The 27,854-nt window shown below is 47.7% G+C and overlaps 1 protein-coding gene and 1 non-coding gene across 2 annotated transcripts in view; one reads left to right on the top strand and one right to left on the bottom strand.

Annotated features, from left to right (window-relative positions):
* LOC140463133 (deoxynucleotidyltransferase terminal-interacting protein 1) overlaps positions 1–24,869 on the bottom strand; it is a 68,519-nt gene extending 43,650 nt beyond the window's left edge. The window contains exons 1-5 of the mRNA XM_072556878.1: positions 24,741–24,869; positions 16,694–16,764; positions 15,686–15,782; positions 3,096–3,194; positions 2,000–2,068 (exon numbers count right to left, since the gene is read on the bottom strand). Of these exons, the coding sequence (XP_072412979.1) occupies positions 2,000–2,068; positions 3,096–3,194; positions 15,686–15,782; positions 16,694–16,764; positions 24,741–24,812 (408 nt within the window). The 5' untranslated portion in view covers positions 24,813–24,869. The remainder of the gene's footprint in view (positions 1–1,999; positions 2,069–3,095; positions 3,195–15,685; positions 15,783–16,693; positions 16,765–24,740) is intronic.
* A 686-nt stretch (positions 24,870–25,555) lies between these two features.
* On the top strand, positions 25,556–25,628 carry trnat-ugu (transfer RNA threonine (anticodon UGU)). The gene has a single exon. It is a non-coding gene; the product is annotated as a tRNA-Thr (tRNA).
* The last annotated feature ends 2,226 nt before the right edge of the window (positions 25,629–27,854 follow it).

Raw genomic sequence — 27,854 nt, 5'->3', positions numbered from 1 at the left:
TGCAAATGTCCAAGGTTGCCTTGTGCTTCAGTACAGAAACCTGCTCCCTGTTTGGTGTTTTGGATCCAAAGGACAGGCAAACTGGGAATTCTACATACTTTTAAAATTCTTTATCTTTGGGACAACTCCAGGAACACTGGTATCTGCTTTCCAACGTGCTTCCCTAGTGAGGCACGACAGCAGGATGTATTTTACACAGAGGGAAGGCACCACACTGAATCCTGGGATGATGGAACTGTTCTGGGACAAGAGACATCGAAGACCAGGACAATATTCTCTACAGTTTGGAAGAAGTAATGATTTCACAGAAGCTTACAAAATTCTTAAAGGCTAGACAGGGCAGAGGCAGAAAGGTCATCTTTTGTGGCTATGGGTGCTGGAATCAAGGGAGACAGTCTCATAATAAAAGGCAAAACTTTTCAGACTGAGATGAGAAGCAATTTCCTCAATCAAAGGGCAGTGCATCTCTGAAAGACCCCACCCCAGAGGGTTGCAGAAGGTCAATTATTAAGCTCAAGATAGACCGAAAGATTTCTAGTTTTTAATGACACCACTAAGGGGTATGGGGATATTGCAGGAATGTGACTTGGGAGTGAACTAAAATGAGGGAGTAGGATCAAGGGATTGAATGGTCTACTACAGCTTCAGTGTGCTATTGTTGCTTTATGATTGTGAACAAGTTGATAGATGCATCCTGCTTTGAAAATTAGAACAAAGAACATTACAGCACAGGAACAGCCCATTTGGGTCTCCAAGCCTGCGCCGATCCTGATCCTCTATCTAAACCTGTCGCCTATTTTCCAAGGATCTGTATCCCTTTGCTCCCTGCCAATTCATAGATCTGCCTAGATACATCTTAAATGATGCTATCATTCCCACCCCTACCACTTTCCCTGGCAACACATCCCAGGCCCCCACCACCCTCTGTGTGAAGAACTTTCCCCGTATATCTCCCCTAAACATTTCCCCTCTCACTTTGAACTCGTGACCCCTGGTAATTGAGTCCTCCATTCTGGGAAAAAGCTTCTTGCTATCCACCTTGTCCACACACCTCATGGTTTTGTGGACCTCAATCAGGTACCCCCTCAACCTCCTCCTTTCCAGTGAAAATAATCCTAATCTACTCAACTTCTCCTCATAGCTAGCTCCCTCCATACCAGGTAACATCCTGGTGAACCTCCTCCTCCTCCTCTCCAAAGCATCCACATCCTTTTGGTAAGGTGGTGACCAGAAATGTATGCAGTATTCCAAATGTGGCTGAACCAAAGTCTTATACAAATGTAACATAACCTCCAACTCTTGTACTCAATACCCTGTCCGATGAAGGAAAGCATGCCTTATGTCTTCTTGACCACTCTCCTGACCTGTGTTGCCATCTTCAGGGAACAATGCACCTGAACACCCAGATCTCTCTGTATATCAATTTTCGCCATTTACTGTACAGTTCGCTGTAGAATTGGATCTTCCAAAATGCATCACCTCACATTTGTCCAGATTGAACTCCATCTGCCATTTCTCTGCCCAACTCTCCAATCTATCCATATTCTGCCGAATTCTCTGACAGTCCCCTTCACTATCTGCTACTCCACCAATCTTACTGTCACTGTTCAATATCATAATGATTAGGTCTCTGTTGAGGCTGAATAATGCACCCAGTTTCAAAACTACAGTCTTGGAAGCAAAATAAAGCTGCATTGCTGAAAACTGCCCAAGGTTGATAGAATGAAAAGAATCTCACACTTCAATTAAAACAGGAATAGTCAGTCATCAAGTACTTGGTTCAACCTGCAACCCTGAAGCCAACTGTACTGGGTGAAATCGATGAACCCTGTTTTAGCAGGATCTGGATAACTGGCTCTCTGTCACCTATCAATGGACAAGCAATTATTCCAAACAGAAATCAACAGCACTGCGACTTCCCCACTGGTCTGGCATTTCGCATAGCATGGTGTTAGTTGTATTTAATTAATCTGTGCTCAAAATTTAAACCAATGCCTACCTTTATAGCAGCAAGCTCTCCACCAGGTTTGGTAATCATCTTCCCTCCATCTGAATACATCATTTTAGCCTGCAGTTGAACGGGTCGTAAGAAGATAGTGAGGTACTGGCTCAATTCAATTCACACAAAAAGCAAAGAACCCCCTGTTGCCAGAGTAATTCTCCAAGTAAACATATAATGATAATATCTGACATTATCATTACTTGGCTTATCCTCTCTGTGCATCCACTCAAGTTCTTCAATCACGCCTCTATCCAATGCCTTTTATTTTCGTCTCAGGGCTCATCAAAGTTCCACAGACATTACAATTAACAATCTTCACTAATTGATATGACAAAGTGGCTAGATCATAAATTCCAACTCCTAGCTTTTGCCCATTATCTAAGATTTTATCTGAAGGTTAGAAACAATAGTTTCATTTTAAGAGAGATGAAAACCAAGAGGACAGCAGAGGCTACAGACTCTTTGTTCGAGAGCTACCACAGATCTCTCAGCAGTGAGACATACATGTCTCATTTCACCAGTGAGTATACAATGGTTTTAAATGTCAACCCCTCAAGCATCAAGTGAAAGTCTTGATAAGCTGTATGGGAGGACACCCAAGATAATTCTTTACCATAACCATGTGAATCTACACTACAAGGTAATCCTTTCATAACGTGTGGATTTACACAAGGTAACCCTTTCATAACATGTGGATCTACACTAGGGAAAGATGCATAAGAGAAGCAATGCTGGAGTAAAAACTTCAGAATCCATCTAGACTCATCCAGTCAATCGCCTCCACCCACAGGTGACTCTTCAATCACACAGAATTGTAAATGTGAATCTGACCCTGTATGTGGGGTGTGTCTCTATATGTCAGAATAGTTTAAAAACATCTACGCCTTAACATGGAAAGGATTCAGAGCCATTTATTTGATTTTTTTTTTAAACCACTGCATTCTTTTTATTTCTGATAGAATTACTTACATCTAACTCTAAACGATGCAAAGGTCTAGGTATAACCAAGCTAGTCCCTGCAATGCAAATCACAATGAACAGAAACACAAGGTGTGTTGTTATGTGGACCAAGATATTCCTGTCATTTTCCCACCTGTTCCAGGCAGTTTTTACAGGTCTCCTGCACCAGTTGCTCAGGGTCCACATCTTCTCCAATGTTTTCCTTCACATTCCACGCAGCCTTCTGGAAAAACTGTACACAGATTCAGTCAGGAACAACAGCAAAACAAGCAAGCAGACTCAGAGGGTATTGTGTACCTATAAAAAACAGCGCGTCAAACTACTGAACACACAAATCACTCTTCATGCACTAACCCTGGGAGAGAGCTGGCATAGACCATGTACAAATTAACTCACTAAGCCAAGTTTAGGAATGCAAGAATAACTAAATTTAAATAACACTCGTGACATTTGAAGAAACATTTGAATTTAAATAACGTCAGAAAGACAATGTCAGAACAAAAGGACAGGTTAAAGATTAAGCTTAAAGTAAGTGTTTTGTACACTCAAGCTTGGCACAATAGATATGTATCAGGCTCATAGAGAGCATAGAATCTAGCAAATAGAGGGGCATGGTGGAAAGCTGGCCATGATCAGAACTGTAAAAAAGCATTTCATGAACAGCCAGTACGAAACAGCTGAATACACGAGATAATGAGCCCACCAACACCCTGAATGCAATACTGAAGGTCTGTATTCCATAAGCAGTTACACTCCTGGCTAAGCTGTTCCAGTGCAAATACAATACTGACACTGAACTAAATGTGGAACATTGCCCAGATTGACCTTTCCACAAAAAAAGGACAAATTTGATCCAGGCAATTAACACAGTCACAACTTAATTACTAAGAAAGCATCCACTGTCCCACAACTATCACAAAATATAAATCCCAATTAGACAACTGAGATGACCAATTTGCCTTACTGACTGCTGTGGAAAACAAAACCAATTCACAAGTGTCATCACTTACAGAAAATAACTATTTACTGTAAGCATGAATGACATGGAAAAGATTCCTAATCTAAAGATACAGCTGATTTACAGTCCTTTAAAACCTCAAATAAACACACACATTCACAATTAAGAAATGCAAAAGTCGGATGGTTTGAAATAAGTATTATAGGTGGGCAAGTAAAGACAGTCAGAATAAACAGAAGATTCTGTAGATTGAGTGCCCATATCACAAGAGTAGGTTAAATTCTCAGTACCTTTTGGTTTTGAATAATGACGTGTGTCATCGGTAAAGCAATAACATTCTTCATTTTGATAGGTGACCCAATGAATTGGGTTTTCTCTTGTCTGAATTATTTAAGTTTTGTTTGGCTTTTCTGTCATTTTCTTTGCTCTGCAATTACAAATCTGCAGTAAACTACAATTTAACCAATCCCAGGGCTCGCAAAAACTTGACTTGTCCAAGTAGAACATTATCCTGGTAGCTCAGTTCTGCAACAGCCAAACTTTCATTCCAGTTTATAGATCAAAAAGGAAAATTGTGTGGTCCCTTACTTCATCTCATCAGTCAACCCTTGATCATCAAAGTGATCAAAAGTATCTTACAGAACAATAGACAACAGGTGCAGGAGTAGGCCATTCTGCCCTTCGAGCCTGCACCACCATTCAATATGATCATGGCTGATCATCCTTAATCAGTATCCTGTTCCTGCCTTACCTCCATAACCCTTGATTCCACTATCCTTGAAAGCTCTATCCAACTCTTTCTTAAATGAATCCAGAGGCTGGGCCTCCACTGCCCTCTGGGGCAGAGCATTCCGCACAGCCACCACTCTTTGGGTGAAGAGGTTTCTCCTCATCTCTGTCCTAAATGGTCTACCCCGTATTTTTAAGCAGTGTCCTCTGGTTCGGCACTCACCCGTCAGCAGAAACGTGTTTCCTGCCTCTAGAGTGTCCAATCCTTTAATAATCTTTTATGTCTCAATCAGATCCCCTCTCAGTCTTCTAAACTCAAGGGTATACTGGCCCAGTCACTCCAATCTTTCAGCGTAAGGTAATCCCGCCATTCCAGGAATTGACCTCGTGAACCTACGCTGCACTCCCTCAATAGCCAGAATGTCTTTCCTCAAATTTGGAGACCAGAACTGCACACAGTACTCGAGGTGTGGTCTCACCAGGGCCCTGTACAGCTGCAGAAGAACCTCGTTGCTTCTATACTCACTCCCTCTTGTTATGAAGGCCAGCATGCTATTAGCCTTCTTCACTACCTGCTGTACCTGCATGCTTACCTTCATTGACTGGTGTGCAAGAACACCCAGATCTCTTTGTACTGCCCCTTTACCTAAATTGATTCCATTTAGATAGTAATCTGCCTTCCTGTTCTTGCCACCAAAGTGGATAACCATACATTTATCCACACTAAACTGCATCTGCCATGCATCTGACCACTCACCTAACTTATCCAGGTCACCCTGTAATCTCCTAACATCCTCATCACATTTTACCCTGCCACCCAGCTTAGTATCATCAGCAAATTTGCTAATGTTATTACTAATATCATCTTCTATATCATTAACATATATTGTAAAAAGCTGCGGTCCCAGTACTGATCCCTGCGGTACCCCACTGGTCACTGCCTGCCATTCCGAAATGGAGCCGTTTATCACTACTCTTTGTTTCCTGTCAGCCAACCAACTTTCAATCCAAGTTAATACTTTGCCCCCAATACCATGCGCCCTAATTTTGCTCACTAACCTCCTATGTGGGACTTTATCAAAAGCTTTCTGAAAGTCCAGGTACACTACATCTACTGGATCTCCCTCGCCCATCTTCAAAGATTAGTCAAGCATGATTACCCCTTCATAAATCCATGCTGATTCTGACCTATCCTGTTACTACTATCCAGATGTGTCGTAATTTCATCCTTTACAATAGACTCCAGCATCTTTCCCACCACTGAGGTCAGACTGGTCTATAATTTCCTGCTTTCTCTCTCCCATTTTTCTTAAAAAGTGGTACAACATTAGCCACCCTCCAATCCGCAGGAACTGATCCCTATCTATCAAACTCTGGAAAATAATCACCAACGCATCCAAGATTTCTCGAGCCACCCCTTTCAGTACCCTGGGATGTAGACCATCAGGCCCCGGGGACTTATCAACCTTCAGACTTAACAGTCTCTCCAACACCAATTCCTGACAAATATAAATTCCCTTCAGTTCAGGTCCTTCAGCCACTGTTACCTCAGGGAGATTGCTTGTGTCTTTCCCAGTGAACACAGATCTGAAGTACCAATTCAATTCTTCTGCCATTTCTTTGTTCCCTGTAATATATTCCCCTGTTTCTGTCTTCAAGGGCCCAATTTTAGTCTTCACCATTTTTTTGCATTTCACATAGCTAAAAAAGCTTTTACTATCCTCCTTTATATTTTTGGCCAGTTTACCTTCGTACCTCATTTTTTTCTCTGCGTATTTCCTTCTTAGTAATCCTCTGTTGTTCTTTAAAAGCTTCCCAGTCCTCCGTTTTCCCACTTATCTTTGCTATGTTATACTTTTTCTCTTTTAACTTTATATGTTTCTTAACTTCCCTCATCAGCCATGGCCACCCATGCCTCCTCCTAGGATCTTTCTTCCTTTTTGGAATGAATTGATCCTGCATCTTCTGCATTATATACAGAAATATCTGCCATTGTTCCTCCACTGTCATCCCTGCTGAGCTATTGCACCATTGAACTTTGGCCAGCTCCTCTCTCATAGCTCCATAGCTCCCTTTATTCAACAGAAATATTGTCACTTCCGATTGTACCCTCTCCCTCTCAAATTGCAGATTGAAGCTTATTGTATTATGGTCACTACTTTCCAATGGCTCCTTCACTTCGAGGTCCCTGATCAATTCTGGTTTGTTGCACAATACCAGATCCAGAATTGCCTTCTCCCTGGTCGGCTCCAGCACAGCTGTTCTAAGAATCCATCTCAGAGGCACTCCACAAAGTCTCTTTCTTGAGGTCCAACTTGAGGTCCAACTATCAACCACCACTTACTCAGCAAGAACCTGCTCAGTTTGGGTTCCACCAAGGACATTTGATTGCTGACAACATTTCTGCTTTGGACCAAAAATGAATAAAGAATTTAATCCATAAAGTAGTGAGAGTGACTGCCCTTTCCAAAGGCAACATTCAACTTGGTACCAAGCAGCCATCACAAAACTGATTTTAAAAATTGGAATCGGGAAAACCATTCTACTGATTTGCATATACGTAGCACCAAGTCAGTTACTGAGAGCTTGTGACGCTGCTGTCACTTTAACAAGGTTACTTGGTCCTTGGGGTTTTTTTAAGAAAGAGTAGTCATAGAAACAGAGATGTCAAGGGTTCTAAGAAAGAGCCTAGTTGAACAGTGCGAGGGGAGTGGCCAGTTCTCCCAGTTCAGTTTTTCTCAAATTTGGGTTACCTATGGTAATCAAGATGCTGGAGTCCAGGAAATTATTCCTGACTGACTTTCGCCCTATAATCTCTTTGGATGTTGTTCCTCCTGCCTGCAGGAGTCTGAGTTACAATTTACCTTTCTGTCATAGGGTGTGTTTACAGAAGTTTACTGGCCTTAGTTAAGTTGCTGTATCAAGTCGATTAAGTTTACATACAGTCCTGGAAATATGCAGCATGGAAACAGACCTCTCGGTCCAACTCGTCCAAGCCAACCAGATATCCCAACCTAATCTAGTCCCATTTGCCAGCACTTGGCCCATATCCCTCCAAACCCTTCCTATTCATATACCCATCCAGATGCCTTTTAAATGTTGCAATTGTACCAGCCTCCATTTTCTCTGGCAGCTCATTCCATACACACACCACCCTCTGCATGAAAACATTGCCCATAAGTTATCTTTTATATCTTTCCCCTCTCACCCTAAACCTATGTCCTCTAATTCTGGACTCCCCCATCCCAGGGAAAAGAATTTGTCTATTTACCCTATCCATGCCCCTCATGATTTAATAAGCTTCTATAAGGTCACCCTTCAACCTCCGATACTCCAGGGAAAAACAGCCCCAGCCTGTTCAGCCTCTCCCGACAGCTCAAACCCTCCAACCCTGGCAACATCTTTATAAATCTTTTCTGAACCCTTTCGTTTCACAACTTCCTTCCAATAGGAGGGTGACTAGAGTTGCATACATCATTCCAAAAGTGGCCTAAGCAAGGTCCTGTACAGCCACAACATGACCTCCCAACTCCTATACTCAATGCTCTGACCAATAAAGGAAAGCATACCAAACGCCTTCTTCACTATCCTATCTACCTGCGACTCCACTTTCAAGAAGCTATGAACCAACACTTCAAGGTCTCTTCATTCAGCAATCCTCCCCAGGACCTTACCATTAAGTGAATAGGTCCTGCCCTGATTTGCCTTTCCAAAATGCAGCACCTCGTAATTATCTGATTAGCCCATCTGATCAAGATCCTGTTGTAATCGGAGGTAATCTTCTTCGCTGTCCACTACAACTCCTATTTTGGTGTCATCTGTAAACTTACTAACTATACCTCCTATGTTCACATCCAAATCATTTATATAAATGATTAAAAGCAATGGACACAGTACCAATCCTTGTGGCACTCCACTGGTCACAGGCCTCCAGTCTGAAAAGCAACCCTCCACCACCACTCTCTGTCTTCTACCTTTGAGCCAGTTCTGCATCCAAATGGTTAGCTCTCCCTGTATTCCACGTGATCTAATCACCAACCAGTCTACCACGAGGAACCTTGTCGACCACCTTATTGAAATCCATATCGATCACGTCCACTACTCTGCCCTCAACAATCTTTGTTACTTGTTCAAAAAACTCAATCAAATTCGTGAGACATGATTTCCCATGCACAAAGCCAAGCCAACTATCCCGAATCAGTCCTTGTCTTTCCAAATAAATGTAAACCCTGTCCCTCAGGATTCCCTCCAACAACTTGCCCACCACCCATCAGGCTCACTGGTCTATAGTTCCCTGGCTTTTCCTACCACCTTTCTTAAACAGTGGCACCACGTTAGAAGACTGGAGGTTGGCTGGCACCTCATCTGCGACTATCAATGATACAAATATCTCAGCAAGGTATCCAGCAATTACTTCCCTAGCTTCCCAGAGTTCCAGGGTACACTTGATCAGGTCATGGGGATTTATCCACCATTATGCATTTTAAAACATCCATCACCACCTACTCTGTAATACGGACATTTTTCAAGATGTCACCATCTATTCCCCCACATTCCATATCTTCCATGCCATTCTCCACAGTAAAATGGAAGATGCAAAGTACTCGTTTAGTATCTCTCCCATCTCTTATAGTTCCACACATAGGCTGCCTTGCTGATCTTTGAGGGGCCCTATTCTCTCCCTAGTTATCCCTCTTGTCCTTAATGAACTCTTCGGATTCTCCTTAATCCTATTTGCCAAAGCTATCTCATGTCCCCTTTTTGCCCTCCTGATTTCCCTCTACTGCCTTTATACTCTAAGGATTCACTTAATCCCTGCAGTCTATTCATATGCTTCCTTCTTTTTCTTAACTAAAATCTCAATTTCTCCAATCATCTAGCATTTCCTACACTTACCAGCCTTGCCTTTCACCCTAACCAGAACATACTGTCTTTGGACTCTCGTTATCTCATTTTTGAAGCCTTCCAATTTTCCAGCCATCCCTTTACCTGCAAACATCTGCCCCCAATCAACTTTTGAAAGTTCTTGCCCAATGCCATCAGAATTGGTCTTGCTCTAATTTGGATCTTTAACTTTTAGATGCAGTCTATCCTTTACCAACACTATCTTAAAATGGCTGTATTTTGGTAGATTGTTCCTGGGAATACATCTAAGGAAGTTATTTAGATAGAACTGAGAAATCAGAAAGGGATGATTACTTTATTGAGATATTATAGACCCCCCCCACTCCAACAGTTAGCCGGAAATTGAGAAACAAATCCATAAAGCGATCTCAGTTATCTGTCTGAATAATAAGATGGTAATAGTAGGGATTTTAACTTTCCAAACATGGACTGGGACTGCAATTGCGTTAAGGATTTAGATGGAAAGCAATTTGTTAAGCATGTACGAGAAAATTTTCTGATTCAGTATGTGGATGTACCTACCAAGGAAGGTGCAAACGTTAACCTACACTTGGGGAATAAGGCAGGACAGGTGACTGAGGTGTCGCTATGGGAGTACTTTGGGGTCAGTAACCATAATTCTATTAGCTCCAATGCTCGTGTTTAAATAAATTCTTTTTTGCTTAAAGCTGAGTGGTTTGACCAGCTGCATCACTCTTGGTTTACCCAATTCACATCTACCTTTAAGGAAAGAAAAAGTTAGGGTCTGGCTACCTTCTTAAAATATTTTGAGGGGGGTCTGGCGTGGTGCATTACAGGGCTCAGTCATCCCAATCCCAGCACATCAATGAAGGAGCTAGGCCCAACTATCATAAGCTGTTTGATCACTGAACTTCCCTCCATCATACTGTCAAAGTGGGAATGTTCAATGATGACTGCACAGCATTTAGCTCAATTTACAACTCGGTGCATAATGGAGCACATCATGTCTGGTGTTGCTCACTGCAAATGGTCAAAGAAACATGCTGTTTGATACAGTCCACCAGTCTTTGGGAGGTATGGCCCACTTCCTGGCACCTCATTGGCTCTATAAAACCTTCATCACATTACTCATGTGATGGGTAAAATGTCTGTTGGCTTGATGGCAGCGTTGGCCGAGTCCGCAACTGGCCTATCGCGCTCAATCAGCAGATGCTTACAAACTTCACAACACTATGTCCAACAGGAGATGTGATTCTGCTATTAAACAACATTAAATAGTCCTAACTGTGTTCATAAGTACACTGGAATAGAATTTAGATAATCAATTGGCCCTGTAGTGTAATGGATTTGCACATGTTAGAAGCCAGATATGTTAATACAGGTCCTATACATTGTAGGCAAAAGGAATTTCCCTAATTGAGGGAAGGGTCGTTGTAACTACTAATTCCTGCTATATTCCCATGCCAAGATCAAGCACAGTCTAATTGACTGGTCTGAGTTTTTCAGTTAAGATTGATAGTTAACAGTTTTTGCTGCATCTCCATGCCGACCAAAGTCTAACCAATCAGCATTCTCTCAAGTTACATTAGTGGGTGTTCCTTTCCATGTTCAGTTTCTTGAGTCACAGTTCTGATGAGTTCAAGGTGAAAAGCTTCAACATTGTAAAAGTTCTTTTTAGCATTGTTTGATTTCTGTATGACCAAGCATTTAAAATCACATTCTTCTAAGCTACAATGCAACCAGGCAAACTCTGCTGAACCCTTCCTCATAAGGGAAGCCCTTCATCCCAGAAATCAGTCAAATGAATGTTCTCTGAAAAGCCACTAATATCATTCCTTCCTTCCTTTCTCAAAGAAAAGGATTAAAACTGTACACAGTACTCCAGATGGCCTTTTGCAACTGTAGCTCCATATTCCCAACTTTATATAAGATTCCCCTAGTGTTTGCCTCTCTCATCACTCAATGGACCTCACAGCTCACTACTACCTTCCACAGGGCAATAAACGCTAACAATACCCCATGAATGCGAAAAGCTCCATTTAGAAAGGTCTGCAGAAATAAGATGGAAACTGCAAGAGGAGCAAGGTTTGTCTTACTACATGAAGACATAAATGCATCTTTGCATTTTAGTATTTGGTAGGGAAGGCAATTAGCAGATTTCATGATTACAATTGTGTAGTAAGAAAGGTTTTGAAACCGTGAAGGGAATTACTGACATGCCTCCGCACCACTGCAATGAAATGACAATTTAAAAAAAATTTATTCACATAACATAGGTATCGCTGCCCAGGTCAGCATTTATTGCCACTCCCTTACTACCCAGAGGGCAGTTAAGAATCAATGCTTTGCTGGGGTGTGGAGTCACACGTAGGCCAGACCAGGTAAGGAGAGAAGTTTCCTTTCTTAAGGGTCATTAGTAAACCAAATGGGGTTTTTTTTGACAATCGGCAATGGTTTCATGATGATAGAGGGTTGTGTACAAAAGGGGAGACTTAGCTTGTATTAAAAGAATAAGAGGAATCATTGAGTCAGAAGGCCCAGGTTTAAGTCTCACCTGTTCCAGAGGTTATAGAGTCATAAAAATGTACAGCACATAAACAGCCCCTTTGGTCCAACTCGTCCATGCCAACCAAATATCCCAACCTAATCCAGTCCCATTTGCCAGCACCCGGTCCATATCCCTCCAAACCCTTCCTATTCATATACCCATCCAGATGCCTCTTAAATGTTGCAATTGTACCAGCCTCCACCACTTCCTCTGGCAGCTCATTCCATATACGCACCACCCTCTGCGTGAAAAAGGTGCCCCTTCGGTCTCTTTTATATCTTTCCCCTCTCACCCTAAACCAATGCCCTCTAGTTCTGACTCCCCCACCCCAGGGAAAAGACTTTGTCTATTTACCTATCCATGCCCCTCATGATTTTATAAACCTCTATAAAGGTCACCCCTCAGCCTCCAACGCTCCAGGGAGAACAGCCCCAGCCTGTTCAGCCTCTCCCTATAGCTCAAATCCTCCAACCCTGGCAACATCCTTTTAAATCTTTTCTGAATCCTTCCAAATTTCACATCATTCTTCAGATAGGAAGGAGACCAGAATTGCATGCAATATTCCAACAGTGGCCTAACCAATGTCCTATACAGCCGCAACATGACCTGACCAATAAAGGAAAGCATACTAAACACCTTCTTCACTGTCCTATCTACCTGATTCCACTTTCAAGGAGCTATGGATCTGCACTCCAAGGTCTCTATGTTCAGCAACACTCCCGAGGACCTTACCATTAAGTGTATAAGTTCTGCTAAGATTTGCTTTCCCAAAATGCAGCACCTCGCATTTATCTGAATTAAACTCCATCTGCCACTTCTCAGCCCATTGGCCCATCTGGTCCAGATCCTGTTGTAATCTGAGATAACCACTACACCTCCAATTTTGGTGTCATCTGCAAACTTACTAACCATACCTCTTATGCTCACATCCAAGTCATTTATATAAATGATGAAAAGTAGTGGACCCAGCACCAATCCTTGTGGCACTCCACTGGTCGCATGTCTCCAGTCTGAAAATTAACCCCCCGTCTTCTACCTTTGAGCCAGTTCTGTATCCAAATGGCTAGTTCTCCCTGTATTCCGTGAGATCTAACCTTGCTAATCAGTCTCCCATAGGGAACCTTGTTGAAAGCCTTATCGAAGTCCATATAGATCACAACCACCACTCTGCCTTCATCAGTCCTCTTTGTTATTTCTTCAAAAAACTCCATCAAGTTTGTCAGACATGATTTCCCACGTACATAGCCATGTTGACTATCCCTAATCAGTCCTTGCCTTTCCAAATACAGGGACATTCTGTCCCTCAGGATTCCCTCCAACAACTTGCCCACCACCGAGGTCAGACTCACTGGTCTATAGTTCCCTGGCTTGTCCTTACCACGTTAGCCAACCTCCAGTCTTCCGGCACCTCACCTGTGACTACTGATGATACAAATATCTCAGCAAGAGGCCCAGCAATCACTTCCCTAGCTTCCCAGAGTTCTAGGCTACACCTTATCAGGTCCTGAGGATTTATCCATTTTTACGTGTTTCAAGACATCCAGCACTTCCTCCTCTGTAATATGGACATTGTTCAATATGTCACCATCTATTTCCTTACATTCTATATCTTCCACGTCCTTTCCCACAGTAAACACAGATGTAAAATACTTGCTTGGTATCTCCCCCATCTCCTGCAGCTCCATACTAAGGCTGCCTTGCTGACCTTTGAGAGGCCCTATTCTCTCCCTAGTTACCCTTTTGTCCTTAATGTATTTGTAAAATCCCTTTGGATTCTCCTTAACTATTTGCCAAAGCTATCTCATGTTCCCTTTTTGCCCTCCTGATTTCCCTCTTAAGTATACGCCTACTGCCTTTATACTCTAAGGATTCATTCGATCTATCCTGTCTGTACCTTACATTGCTTCCCTGTTTTTCTCAACCAAACACTCAATTTCTTTAGTCATCCAGCATTCCCTATACCTACCAGTCTTCCCTTTCACACTAACAGGAATTATACTTTCTCTGGACTCTCGTTATCTCATTTTTTTTAGATTAGATTAGATTACTTACAGTGTGGAAACAGGCCCTTCGGCCCAACAAGTCCACACCGCCCCGCCGAAGCGTAACCCACCCATACCCCTACATCTACATCTACCCCTTACCTAACACTACGGGCAATTTAGCATGGCCAATTCACCTGACCTGCACATCTTTGGACTGTGGGAGGAAACCGGAGCACCCAGAGGAAACCCACGCAGACACAGGGAGAATGTGCAAACTCCACACAGAGAGTCGCCTGAGGCGGGAATTGAACCCGGGTCTCTGGCACTGTGAGGCAGCAGTGCTAACCACTGTGCCACCGTGCCGCCCACCTGAAGGCTTCCCATTTTCTAGCCGTCCCTTTACCTGCGAACATCTACCTCCAATCAGCTTTCGAAAGTTCTTGCCTAATACTATCAAAATTAGCCTTCCTCCAATTTAGAACTTCAACTTTTAGATCTGGTCTATCCTTTCCCATCATTATTTTAAAACTAATAGAATTACAGTTGCTGGCCCCAAAGTGCTCCTGCACTTCACCTCAGTCACCTGCCCTGCCTTATTTCCCAAGAGTAGGTCAAGTTTTGCACCTTCTCTAGTAGGTACATCCACATACTGAATCAGAAAACATTCTTGTACACATTTAACAAATTCCCCTCCATCTAAACTTTAACACTATAGCAGTCCCAGTCTATGTTTGGAAAGTTAATATCCCCTACCATAACTACCCTGTTATTCTTACAGATGGCTGAGATCTCCTTACAAATTTGTTTCTCAATTTCCCTCTGACTATTAGGGGGTCTATAATACTACCATCCTTTCCTTATTTCTCAGTTCCACCCAAATAACTTCCCTGGATGTATTTCCAGGAATATCCTCCCTCAGCACAGCTGTGATGCTATCCCTTATCAAAAAGGCCACTCCCCCTCCTCTACTGCTTCCCCTTCTGTCCTTCCTGTCGCATTTGTATCCTGGAATATTAAGCTACCAGTCCTGTCATTACACAGTTAAACAGGGTGATATAAAAATATCTGTAAGAATTACAATATAAGAGCAGAGTCACAAACAAATTTTCTGAGTGTGATCGAGATAACTTTCTAGAACAATATGCTGTGGTGCCGATGACAGACTAGGTCAGTGCAGGGTCAATGATGAGTCGGACCTATCAGTATTGTTACATTCAGCCCATCAGCCCTGCACTGGCTCGTTCAATCAGCATCATTACCAACTTCCAATTGGCTGCTTATTTCCCATGACTTAGTTAAGAATCAAACAGTAAGGCAACATTGATCTAATAGTAATCATAAACCATGACAAAGTTCAAATGTTAAAGCTGTGAAAGAAATCCTTTAATAGTTAAGATGTACAATTCTGATTATGGTAACTTCAACAGGATAAGACAGAAACCAAGGCCAGCAGACTATTCAACACTGTTCAACTACAAAGAAATTGTAGGATGTATTTAAAAAAAGCTGAATACAGGACCAAAATACTATAAATCTGAGACCAGTCTGTGGAATTTAATCTACTAATCAAGAGTGAACAGCACAGACATGCTTTCCCAAACCTAATCATCGATGATGCTTAGGCTCGGGCAGCTTACCTTGGTGTACTTATTGATAACAGCACGGATCTCTTCATTGATGTGGGGCTGCAGGACAGTTCGCAATAAATCCATGGATACATTTGGATTGGTGAAGCTGGTGAAAGCAGAGAGTATAGATTTCACCTGTTTGAACTCTTTGACAAAAGCACCTTTTAACAGATTATCTGACATCACATGATTATCTGCAGCTCCTTTCAGAACCAGTTCTAACCTGTGGAAGAATGTGTAATGTTGTATATACCATTCCCATCCTGTAAGCCACCTGGGGCATCATGACGGCTCGGCAGTCTGCACTGCTGCTTCACAGTACCAACACAATATAGTCTCTTAGAGGCAGGAAGAGTGATGGGGGAGCAGCATCTCTTCAATACACTGAGGGGAATAAAAAGAAGGCTCTGTCGCATACATCCCAGGCTGAGGATAAGGCAATCCCCAAGTTAGCCATTCTACTTACTTTTACACTGAGATTCTGAACCTGACATATTGAGGTTCTTACAGAGTTTAAGGTGACATCCAATTCACTTCTCCTGTTTTATGCTGCTACATCATTTCAGTCAACTGATCTCTATTCTTGGACAGGAAATCCCCCAACATTGACCTGCCCAATTAACCTGGTGATCAGAAATCCTTAAAAGTCATAATGTCTTATGATGCTAGTTGTAAACACAGATTGTCTCACACAACTGGTCAGATACAGATATAGACAAAGGCTGAAGGTACAGTGAGATACTTGCAATTCTCCACTTATTATCCAACACCATTTGCCCTAAGTCAGCCATGTACTGAGTGACTGGAGTCACATAAGATAGCGGATTCCCTTTATAGGGCACTGATGGACCCAGGTGGGTATTTAAGAATAATTTGGCCTAATATTGGTGCTAGCCAGAATTAACAGATTTCTAAAGAATCTTATTTCCAACCTCACATCTCATATGCAGGTTCCTGATCCTGGGCTAGGTTTGAGGCCAGTATATATACACACACAAACACACAGTAAAATCTTACCTCACTGCCATCTGTGACCTCCGGCCCCTTCGAGCAACTTGGCGGTGCTTAATCATAATGTTCCAGGGGTTCTGGAAAGCAGGGAGACCTTGTAAGGTCATCATGACAGCAACTTATGCAGCATTAAAACCCATCACTAAAAGCTCACTTCTTAATTTTCTGTATTTCTGATCATGAACTGATATGCGGAATTAATTGTTTCAAAACTAAGAATTGCTGCACGTTTTGAATAGAGATAACCTAACAGTCGTTGCAAACATTATTTTTAAACAACTGACTGTTCAAGCAGTAGTTATAGAGTCATAGACTCATACAGCACAGAAACAGACACTTCGGTCTAACTTGCCCACACGTGCAAGTGTAGTTTATTGAATAACCTGGAGCCAAGGGATGTGTACAAGTGGAGTTTCAGCTGGCAACAAGTAGTTGATTCAAAACCAGTTATTGACCACAAACACCCTCTTTCTGCCAACAACCATGTGATTGATTCACAGGGAACTTAACTTTGGGACTATGAATAAAATAATGAGTCTTCAGATCTCTGTTCTCTGCAGTAAAAGCCATTGTAATACTGAAGACAACCAGATGTGTTTTCCTTCCAGCTATTGTGCAAGCCATGACCATTAGTTAATAAGTCAGCTCCTGCCACCCAGTGAAAGCACTCAGAGGAGGAAGACTGAGGAACAGCGTTCTGATCAGCACAAGAGCCAGGATAGCAATTCTGTGTATAGGGATCAGTGAACTGCTTTCCCAGTTTCCTCTCATCCATAACACCCGCGTTTTTAGCCTGTGTCTGTTTGTGTGCAAGGTCACATGTATAAGGGGATTAGAGTTTTAACCAATATAGTGACATGTTGATGTCTCAGAATTGTTTACCTGTAGCTAAAGTTTAATTACTCATAAAAATGAGTAATTTGCTTAAGTACAGAAACCTGGTCCACGCTTTGTCTATGAGAGTGAAATAGGGGAATTCTTCATGCTAACATTAAATTTTGTGACTTCAGGAATAGCAGGGCTTGATTCCCAGTGCGCTACCCCAGTAAGGTGGAACATCACCCTCAGAAGCCCCACCCCCTCACAGTGAGGAATGCAACACATGGCCAGCCTTTCAACTAATTCACTGTAGCATTAACCCTCAGTCTCAGTACTATTTTCTTCTAACCCATGACCTCTAAAATCTGGAAGGACAAGGACAGCAAAGACACGGAACATTATTACAATTCACTTGGGAACATGTCCTGATTCTCAAGTTCCATCACTCCCATGGTCACTGCAAAAGTTAATGATTTCGTCAAAATACATGAAGTCACTGATGGAAACAGGTTAACAGAAACCACTGCCAGGCACCCGGTGCCCTTGACTGTTTGATCCACTTGCCTGCTTTCATCTATTTCCTTGTCCTTCTAGAGTCAGGAATGGATCATCCTCTGCGTTTTCTGCCACTTCCAACTTGGTGGCATAATCACGTTTTCCCCATTGCATATTCTAAAGGAGCTCATCTATCGACAACACCCACGCCCAACCTTCAGTCAGCCCTCAACGATCCAATCCTTCCCTAGCCAACTGTACAGACTGGCACAAATACAGGAGATGGAATACCTGTCCTTTGTGGCTGGACAGGCTGCTCCAAATGATGGATTTATGACAAATGGACAAGAAATGAGGCATGCTGGAAAATTAAGACAAGGTTTGACCAAAAGTGACTGTGCTCCAGGACTCGGGGAGAAACACGCTGCAGAATCCAGACAGGCTGCAGCGACAGGCAGAGAGTATGTAATTAACTCAGCAGCTGCAGACCATACAATACACACTTGAATTGAAATTGAATAGAAGTGACCTGAATGCCAGCCCCAGGACATCGGGTTATTTACCAGACACCTCACAACCTTATTTGGAAAGAGCTGCCTGACCTAAGTGCCCCTAGCACCTCCAGGAATTAATGCTCAAGGACCACCCTGCCATCAACGTGTCACTGCCTGGCTAGGTCCAATTGATCAGGATGATCAAGTCCTGATCAATGTATTTGCAGACATTGAAGACCCTCCCAAAGGGCACAAAGACTTGTCAGTATAAGAATTGTCCGAACACCATCATGAGGAACGGCAACTTGAGACCAACCACCCAGAAGAGAAACACCCCTAGGACCACAGGGAGAAGACAACCAGTCAGTCACCACCACATGGATCAAGGCCAAGATCTAGTGTGGAGGGATATGACTATCCAGGGTTAAGTTAAAGCACAAGGTAGTTGATTAGATTTACAGTGTAAATTGTTAGTTTGTAGTGTATTTTGTTAATATAATATTAATTGTTAAATAATAGTAATAAACAATAGTATTTATTTAAGCGTAAACTCACAGTTTCTTTGCTAGATATAATAGTTCAAACATACTGTGGCAAGCCCTGGCCTTCTCAATGACAAATATCACAAATTACTCCTGTCAAATCAAACAAGTGATTTCCCACTTTCAATTTTGTATTCTATATTCACTTCTCAAAATACTGTTTCCTCAACATTGTGAAGGGTGACTTTTTGTTTACTGAGTCTCCAGTAACCTGGTGCTGAATCCTCCAGCTCACTCCCACACGGCCCTCTCTGTCCTCCACCTCCTGCAGTGTCCTAGTGAAAGGCAGGGTAAGCTCAGGAAAGAGCACCTCATTATTCCATTAACCCTCACAAATTCCCCACTGTAATCTCTGCCCCGATTCCATTGCCTCATTCTTTACATGTTTCAGATTTATACTTTTCATCTTTTTTGCTTTCAAGTTTTGGTTTCAATTATTTCTGCAATTCACGATATCTCCATTCACCTTGCTGTTCCTTTACCCGTCCGTCACTCCATTTAGCCCTGCAGTGCCAACTGTTTTGTCACTGAATCATCCCTGTCTCCCACCCTGTCAGACTTGCTTCTTTATCCAGTCCCCTTTCCTTCTTTCACAAACTTATAACCCAGGACATTTCTCATGTTTCCCCACTTACAATGAACGGTCAGGACCTGAAATATTAACTCTACTACTCGCTCCTCAGATGCTGCCAGATCTGCTGAGCTCCTGCAAAACTTTGTTTTCAAACAGACTCCAGTGCTTTGTTGGATTTTTTTCCATTAGAAATGGCCTCCCAGAGCTGAGATGCTGCTTTACGGTTCGTGTGGACATGCTCCTGTGATCCCTGTCCCTATACTATATTTATTTCCCCAAGCATGTAGCCTCCTTATTCTTCCTACCAAAATAAACTACCGTTAAAACCAAGGCCCCCTTCACTAAGCTCATGCAGAACTATATTATTTGAACCTCCAATTTGGTGCCCTTGCGAAGTTTTGAAATGATACTTTGACTCTGGACTTTATGAACAGCAGTGATCCCAGGGCACACCACTTCCCACCATTTGCCAAGCCAAGTACCTTTTACATGCAATCATGTTTTATAGTCTTTCCAGTGTTTGTTCCCAGACTAGTGACCTCAATAATTAGTCTGTGCTGCACGCCTTTTGAAAACCCAAATAAATTATAACTACTGTATTAGCCTCACCTGATCTTTCCATTACAGCCTCTGAGATTTCAAAGAGGTTTATCAAAAATGGATAAATAACGAGAGATTTTATTTATTAGATGTAGAGTAATGTGAATGATATATACTGGCAGAAAGATTGTACAATTAGTTTCTATTACCCTCCCTCAGTGCTAACGTGGGGATCTGTAACATGTAAAACCTTGCAGGTTGAGAAGTCTGCTTAAACAAGCTCACGGGACCTTGACTTGCATAAACAGAGACAAAAACAAACCCACAAAGAGGTTGACCTTTCTAAGTCCCTGGTTAAAGCTCAGCTGCAGTATTATGCCCAAATCTGGCCAACTCAATTTCGAAGGTTGTCAAAGCTTTGCTCAGGATGCAGCAGAGATTCACTAGAACGATTCCAGGGATTAGGAGCTTCCGTTAACATGGAGACACTGGAGCACCTGGGGGTTACTCTCAGAGCAGAGTGTTAGGGAGAGATTTATTCACGTATTTTAATTTAATAAACATTGTTGACGGATTAAAAGGAGGAGAATTTGTTTCCCCTATCAGGAGGGGTGAATAACCAGATGATACCAATCTCAGATGATAGACATAAGAACCACAGGCAGCACAGATTTGTTGATTCACACAGTAATCTGAGTCGAACTGCTTGAAAGGATGATAAAAGCAGATTCAACAACAACTTTAAAAATACAGAACCGTACACAGATTTGGAAAGGATTGCATTTGTGGGATTTTTCTGGCAAGCAAGCTCCCAAGTTTCATATCTGGATAGCATTTGGTAACAATCGTATAGGAAGAGCATTACACTGCAAGGAACCCCGTGCTGTCCCTGTACTGGGGGCATCCAATAGGTACAGCATAGAGGGGCCTTTGCTCTGTATATAATCCTGTGCTGTAACTGCCCTGGGAGTGTTTGATGGGGATAGTACAGAGAGAGCTTTCCTCTGTGTCCACCTCTCACATCACAGGTTGTTCAGGAGCATCGGGCACAAATAGCAGGCGGCTCAAATGACAAGTTGCACTGATATCCCTCAGCAGAAAGTGAACAATAAAAAGCATGAGGGCACAGTGCACAGATTCAAAATCAGTTACAGAAAATAACTATGTCCACAAACGGAGGGAGTGGGAGAGCATGGACCATATGCACACAGGGGAGAGTTGCTATGACGCCTGGGAGGGAAGAGGGAGGAGGGGAGTGAGAAGAGGTGGGCACAGATGCAAAAAGGTGGGGTTTATTGGAGAGGGATGGGTGGGAGGAGGGTAGGGATTCGGGGGGCGGGGGAGTGTAGGGATTGGGGATGGGCGAGGATGGGGGGGGCAGCGAGGACTGCGGGTTGGCAAGGACGAGGGGGGGAACGGCGAGACCGAGGGGGGAACGGCGAGGCCGAGGGGGTGGGTGGCGAGGACGAGGGGGGTGGGTGGCGAGGACGAGGGGGGTGGGTGGCGAGGACGAGGGGGGTGGGTGGCGAGGACGAGGGGGTGGGTGGCGAGGACGAGGGGGGTGGGTGGCGAGGACGAGGGGGGTCAGGGTGGTGTGGGGTTGAGGTTTGGGGGTGGGGGTGGGTGAGGGGGTGGGGGGGTGTGAGGGGGGGGGTGTGTGAGGGGGGGTGTTGGGGGGGGGGGTGTGAGGGGGGGGGGTGTGTGAGGGGGGGGGTGTGTGAGGGGGGGGGTGTGTGAGGGGGGGGGTGTGTGAGGGGGGGGGTGTGTGAGGGGGGGGGTGTGTGAGGGGGGGGGTGTGTGAGGGGGGGGGGTGTGTGAGGGGGGGGGTGTGTGAGGGGGGGGGGTGTGTGAGGGGGGGGGTGTGTGAGGGGGGGGGTGTGTGAGGGGGGGGGTGTGTGAGGGGGGGGGTGTGTGAGGGGGGGGTGTGTGTGAGGGGGGGGGTGTGTGAGGGGGGGGGGTGTGTGAGGGGGGGGGGTGTGAGAGGGGGGGGGGTGTGTGAGAGGGGGGGGTGTGTGAGAGGGGGGGGTGTGTGAGGGGGGGGGTGTGTGAGGGGGGGGTGTGTGAGGGGGGGGTGTGTGAGGGGGGGGTGTGTGAGGGGGGGGTGTGTGAGGGGGGGGTGTGTGAGGGGGGGGTGTGTGAGGGGGGGGGTGTGTGAGGGGGGGGGTGTGTGAGGGGGGGTGTTGGGGGGGGGGTGTTGGGGGGGGGGGTGGTTGGGGGGGGGGGTGTTGGGGGGGGGGGGGTGTTGGGGGGGGGTGTGAGGGGGGGTGTTGGGGGGGGGTGTGAGGGGGGGGGTGTGTGGGGGGGGTGTGGGGGGGGGGTGTGGGGGGGGGTGTGTGGGGGGGGGTGTGGGGGGGGGTGTGTGGGGGGGGGTGTGGGGGGGGGTGTGGGGGGGGGGGTGTGGGGGGGGGGGTGTGGGGGGGGGGGGTGTGGGGGGGGGGGGGTGTGGGGGGGGGGGGTGTGGGGGGGGGGTGTGGGGGGGGGTGTGGGGGGGGGGGGTGTGGGGGGGGGGGGTGTGTGGGGGGGGGGTGTGTGGGGGGGGGGTGTGTGGGGGGGGGGGTGTGTGGGGGGGGGTGTGTGGGGGGGGGGGTGTGTGGGGGGGGGGGTGTGTGGGGGGGGGTGTGTGGGGGGGGGTGTGTGGGGGGGGGGGTGTGAGGGGGGGGGTGTGGGGGGGGGGTGTGAGGGGGGGGGTGTGAGGGGGGGGTGTTGGGGGGGGGTGTGGGGGGGGGTGTGAGGGGGGTGTTGGGGGGGGGTGTTGGGGGGGGTGTTGGGGGGGGGGTGTGTGAGGGGGTGTGTTGGGGGGGGGTGTTGGGGGGGGGGGGGTGTGAGGGGGGGGTGTTGGGGGGGGTGTGTGGGGGGGGTGTGTGGGGGGGGTGTGTGAGGGGGGGGGTGTGGGGGGGGTGTTGGGGGGGGGGTGTGGGGGGGGGTGTTGGGGGGGGGGTGTTGGGGGGGGGGGTGTGGGGGGGGGGTGTGGGGGGGGGGTGTGAGGGGGGGTGTTGGGGGGGGGGGTGTGGGGGGGGGTGTTGGGGGGGGGGGTGTGTGGGGGGGTGTGGGGGGGGTGTTGGGGGGGGTGTTGGGGGGGGTGTTGGGGGGGGTGTGGGGGGGGTGTGGGGGGGGGGGTGTGGGGGGGGGGTGTGGGGGGGGGGGGTGTGGGGGGGGTGTGGGGGGGGGGGGTGTGGGGGGGTGTGTGGGGGGGGGGTGTTGGGGGGGGGTGTGGGGGGGGGGTGTTGGGGGGGGGTGTTGGGGGGGGGGGGTGTGGGGGGGGTGTTGGGGGGGGGTGTGGGGGGGGGGGGTGTGGGGGGGGTGTTGGGGGGGGTGTTGGGGGGGGGTGTTGGGGGGGTGTGTGTGGGGGGGGGGTGTTGGGGGGGGGTGTGGGGGGGGGGTGTTGGGGGGGGGGGGTGTGAGGGGGGTGTGGGGGGGGGTGTGGGGGGGGTGTGGGGGGGGTGTGGGGGGGGGTGTGGGGGGGGGGGGGTGGGGGGGGGTGTGAGGGGGGGGTGTGGGGGGGGGGTGTGGGGGGGGGTGTGGGGGGGGGGGTGTGGGGGGGGGGGGTGTTGGGGGGGGGTGTTGGGGGGGGGGTGTTGGGGGGGGGGTGTTGGGGGGGGGGTGGTGGGGGGGGTGTGGGGGGGGGTGTTGGGGGGGGGGTGTGAGGGGGGGTGTTGGGGGGGGGTGTTGGGGGGGTGTGTGTGGGGGGGGGTGTTGGGGGGGGGGTGTTGGGGGGGGGGTGTTGGGGGGGGGGGTGTGGGGGGGGTGTTGGGGGGGGGTGTTGGGGGGGGGTGGGGGGGGGTGTGGGGGGGGGTGTGGGGGGGGGGTGAGGGGGGGGTGTGAGGGGGGGGTGTGAGGGGGGGTGTTGGGGGGGGTGTTGGGGGGGGGTGTTGGGGGGGGGGTGTGGAGGGGGGGGGTGTTGGGGGGGGGTGTTGGGGGGGGGTGTTGGGGGGGGTGTTGGGGGGGGGGGTGTGAGGGGGGTGTGGGGGGGGGTGTTGGGGGGGGGGTGTTGGGGGGGGGGTGTGGGGGGGGTGTTGGGGGGGGGGTGTGAGGGGGGGGGTGTTGGGGGGGGGGTGTTGGGGGGGGTGTGTGAGGGGGGGTGTTGGGGGGGGGGTGTTGGGGGGGGGGGTGTTGGGGGGGGGGTGTGGGGGGGTGTTGGGGGGGGGTGTTGGGGGGGGGTGTTGGGGGGGGGGTGTGAGGGGGGGGTGTTGGGGGGGGGGGTGTGAGGGGGGGGTGTTGGGGGGGGGGTGTTGGGGGGGGGTGTGTGAGGGGGGGTGTTGGGGGGGGGGTGTTGGGGGGGGGGTGTTGGGGGGGGGGGTGTTGGGGGGGGGGGTGTTGGGGGGGGTGTGTGAGGGGGGGGGGGTGTGAGGGGGGGGGTGTTGGGGGGGGGGGGGTGTTGGGGGGGGGTGTGTGAGGGGGGGGGTGTGAGGGGGGGTGTTGGGGGGGGGGTGTTGGGGGGGGGGGTGTGAGGGGGGGTGTTGGGGGGGGGGTGTTGGGGGGGGGTGTGTGAGGGGGGGGGGTGTGAGGGGGGGGGTGTTGGGGGCGGGGGGTGTCGGACCGGAAGCGCTCTGCCCCCCCAGTTCTCCACCCCCAGGGGCCGCTCTCCTCACCGTGCCGGCCTGCTCATGGTCCGGGAGGCCGCCGTCCCCGCTCGGACTGCCGCCGTCTCCACTCGCTCCCATGGTAACCGCTCCTTCAGCCGCCAGCACCGGACACTCAGTTTCCACCGGATATCACCACCACTCACTTCCGGAACAATGCTCGCACCGCCCGCCGGGAACCGCTTCCGCTTGTCAGCGCGCGGCTGTGCGACCATATTGATGCGGGGCGAGCGCCTGTCCACCATCTTCATGTGAGGTGAGCGGCGGTCCGCCATGTTGGTGCGGGGCGATCGGCGGTCCGCCATGTTGGTGCGGGGCGAGCGCCTGTCCACCATCTTCATGTGAGGTGAGCGGCGGTCCGCCATGTTGGTGCGGGGCGATCGGCGGTCCGCCATGTTGGTGCGGGGCGATCGGCGGTCCGCCATGTTGGTGCGGGGCGAGCGCCTGTCCACCATCTTCATGTGAGGTGAGCGGCTGTCCGCCATGTTGGTGCGGGGCGATCGGCGACCCGGAGGCCCTTGCTATAAGCGAGCAAGGCGGCCATATTGGTTGGGGGCAGATTATCGGACCGTCAAGGGTACTGCAAGGGTAGCTCTGTTCCATCGGGTGGAAGACCTGGTGCCACGCGGGGCCCCACGAGACCCATTTCGAAAAGTCCCGCACAACTCAGTCCGTCCCGATCGGAGCGTCGCAACATCCGCTGGTGGGGGCGGGCAGAGGGGGTGTCGGGTTTGCGGCCTCCGGAGATGCTGCCCCCTGGAGCTGAGGTCGAGGACAGGCTGACCGACTCCTTCAGGCTCCTGTTGGGGAGTGTTGACTGCGCCGGCTCCATAGCTCAGGGGTTAGAGCACTGGTCTTGTAAACCAGGGGTCGCGAGTTCAAATCTCGCTGGGGCCTGCTCCCGGAAATCTGTTTTGTTTCTGCCCCTGGAAAAGGGGGGACAGTGGGGGTCAGGCTGAGGCTTCTGGAAGGACACAGCCTGGGAACTGAGGCGGATGAAGGGAGTGTGGGGGTGTGGGGAGGGTAGGAGAAGATGGAGAGAATGTGAGGGCAGGAAAAAGGGGGAGGGGTCCTCACAAGGATGGCAACTGACCCTTCTTTGGCCAGGCTGACCCATCAGGGACACTGCGGGGATCCACGGTGCAATGGCCCGCTGCTCACACTGTCATGACTCCAGTTTATTAAGGAAGTGGAGGGGGTGGCACTGCTCATCAAACAGCCACCTCAGCTGATCCCCTTTTCCAACACTTGGCATGCAGCCATGTCCATGATGGGTGTTCCTTCCTGGAGCACCAAGGCGTGGTTGCAGATTATGGTCAGTCCATCCTCAAGAAACACAAGCTTGATTGAGTTTTTTTGAAGAAGTAACAAAGAGGATAGATGAGGGCACGGCGGTAGATGTGATCTATGTGGACTTCAGAAAGGCATTCGACAAGGTTCCCCATGGGAGACTGGTTAACAAGGTTAGATCTCATGGAATACAGGGAGAACTAGCCATTTGGATACACAACTGGCTCAAAGGTAGAAGACAGAGGGTGGTGGAGGAGGGTTGTTTTTCAGACTGAAGGCCTGTGGATTAGGATCGGTGCTGGGTCATTTACATATATGTACATTTACCTTTCGTCATTTACATATATGATTTGGATGTGAGCATAAGATTGTGAGAAACAAAGCTCACACACCTCAATAATTGCAGTCCGAGACAAAATCTGAATCAGTAGTGTCCTTTATTTTACACTTGCAAGTGGGTGAGATGTCCAGTGCCTATAAGGTAGAGGACATACACACACCAAATTCAATTCATACACAATATTTATATAATTTGATTTCTTTTGTTTTATATTGCTCCTCCCCTGTTTACATCTTCCACTTCCCTAAGACTAGCACCCATTACTCCTGTTTATCTCTTGCCTTATCCGGCCTTGTCTGTGACAAAATGCTTATTTCTGGCCTCACAAGGCCGTTTGACCTCATCCTGCTGTAGGTCATTGTTAGGCATATTCTTTCTTCATCATTATCTACCCCCTCCATCTGTGCCTTTCCCGAGGCTGTTCTGATCCCTATGACCCTTTTAATTGGGGTTTTGTGTTTTTGTAAAAGTGGGAAGCAGATATTTATACCTACTGTTTGTACAGGCGTATCTAGCTTAACTTCATCCCCTCACAACATCTTATCTATTTGCCCGTAATGTCTACCTTCTGACATACAGTTTTAGCTAATACAAAAACAATTATATATTTCCTCCACATCGTTTCCATTCTTGTTGACTCAGCTCGTGGCTAAAACAATTACACACTGGTGTGAGTTCATTTTACTTTGTAAAATGAAATTGCAGAATTGCAGAAGTAACATTAATTTACCTATATCCCACAAGATGTACAGTTACTAAGTTTGCAGATGACACCAAAATTGGAGGTGTAGTGGACAGCAAAGAGGGTTACCTCAGATTACAACAGGATCTGGACCAGATGGGCCAATGGGCTGAGAAGTGGCAGATGGAGTTTAATTCAGATAAATGTGAGAGGCTGAATTTAGGGGGTGGCACAGTGGTTAGCACTGCTGCCTCACAGCAATAGGGTCCCAGGTTCAGTTCCAGCCTTGTGTGGAGTCTGCACATTTTCCCTGTGCCCGTGTGGGTTTCCTCCAGGTGCTCCAGTTTCCTCCCACAGATGTGCTGGTTAGGTGAATTGGCCATGCTAAATTCTTCTGCAGCTGTACAGGGCCCTGGTGAGTTCACACCTGGAGTACTATGTGCAGTTCTGGTCTCCAAATTTGAGGAAAGACATTCTGGCTATTGAGGGAGTGCAGCGTAGGTTCACGAGGTCAATTCCTGGAATGGTGGGACTACCTTACCCTGAAAGACTGGAGCGACTGGGCTTGTATACCCTTGAGTTTAGAAGATTGAGAGGGGATCTGATTGAGACATATAAGATTATTAAAAAATTGGACACTCTGGCGGCAGGAAACATGTTTCCGCTGATGGGTGAGTCCCGAACCAGAGGACACAGCTTCAAAATATGGGGTAGACCATTTAGAACAGAGATGAGGAGAAACTTCTTCACCCAGAGAGTGGTGGCTGTGTGGAATGCTCTGCCCCAGAGGGCAGTGGAAGCCCAGTCTCTG

Source organism: Chiloscyllium punctatum, chromosome 37 (genome assembly GCF_047496795.1).
Source record: "Chiloscyllium punctatum isolate Juve2018m chromosome 37, sChiPun1.3, whole genome shotgun sequence".
NCBI lineage: Eukaryota > Metazoa > Chordata > Chondrichthyes > Orectolobiformes > Hemiscylliidae > Chiloscyllium > Chiloscyllium punctatum.
The sequence above is the reverse complement of the archived record's forward strand: the minus strand, read 5'-3'. Positions and strand labels throughout refer to the sequence as shown.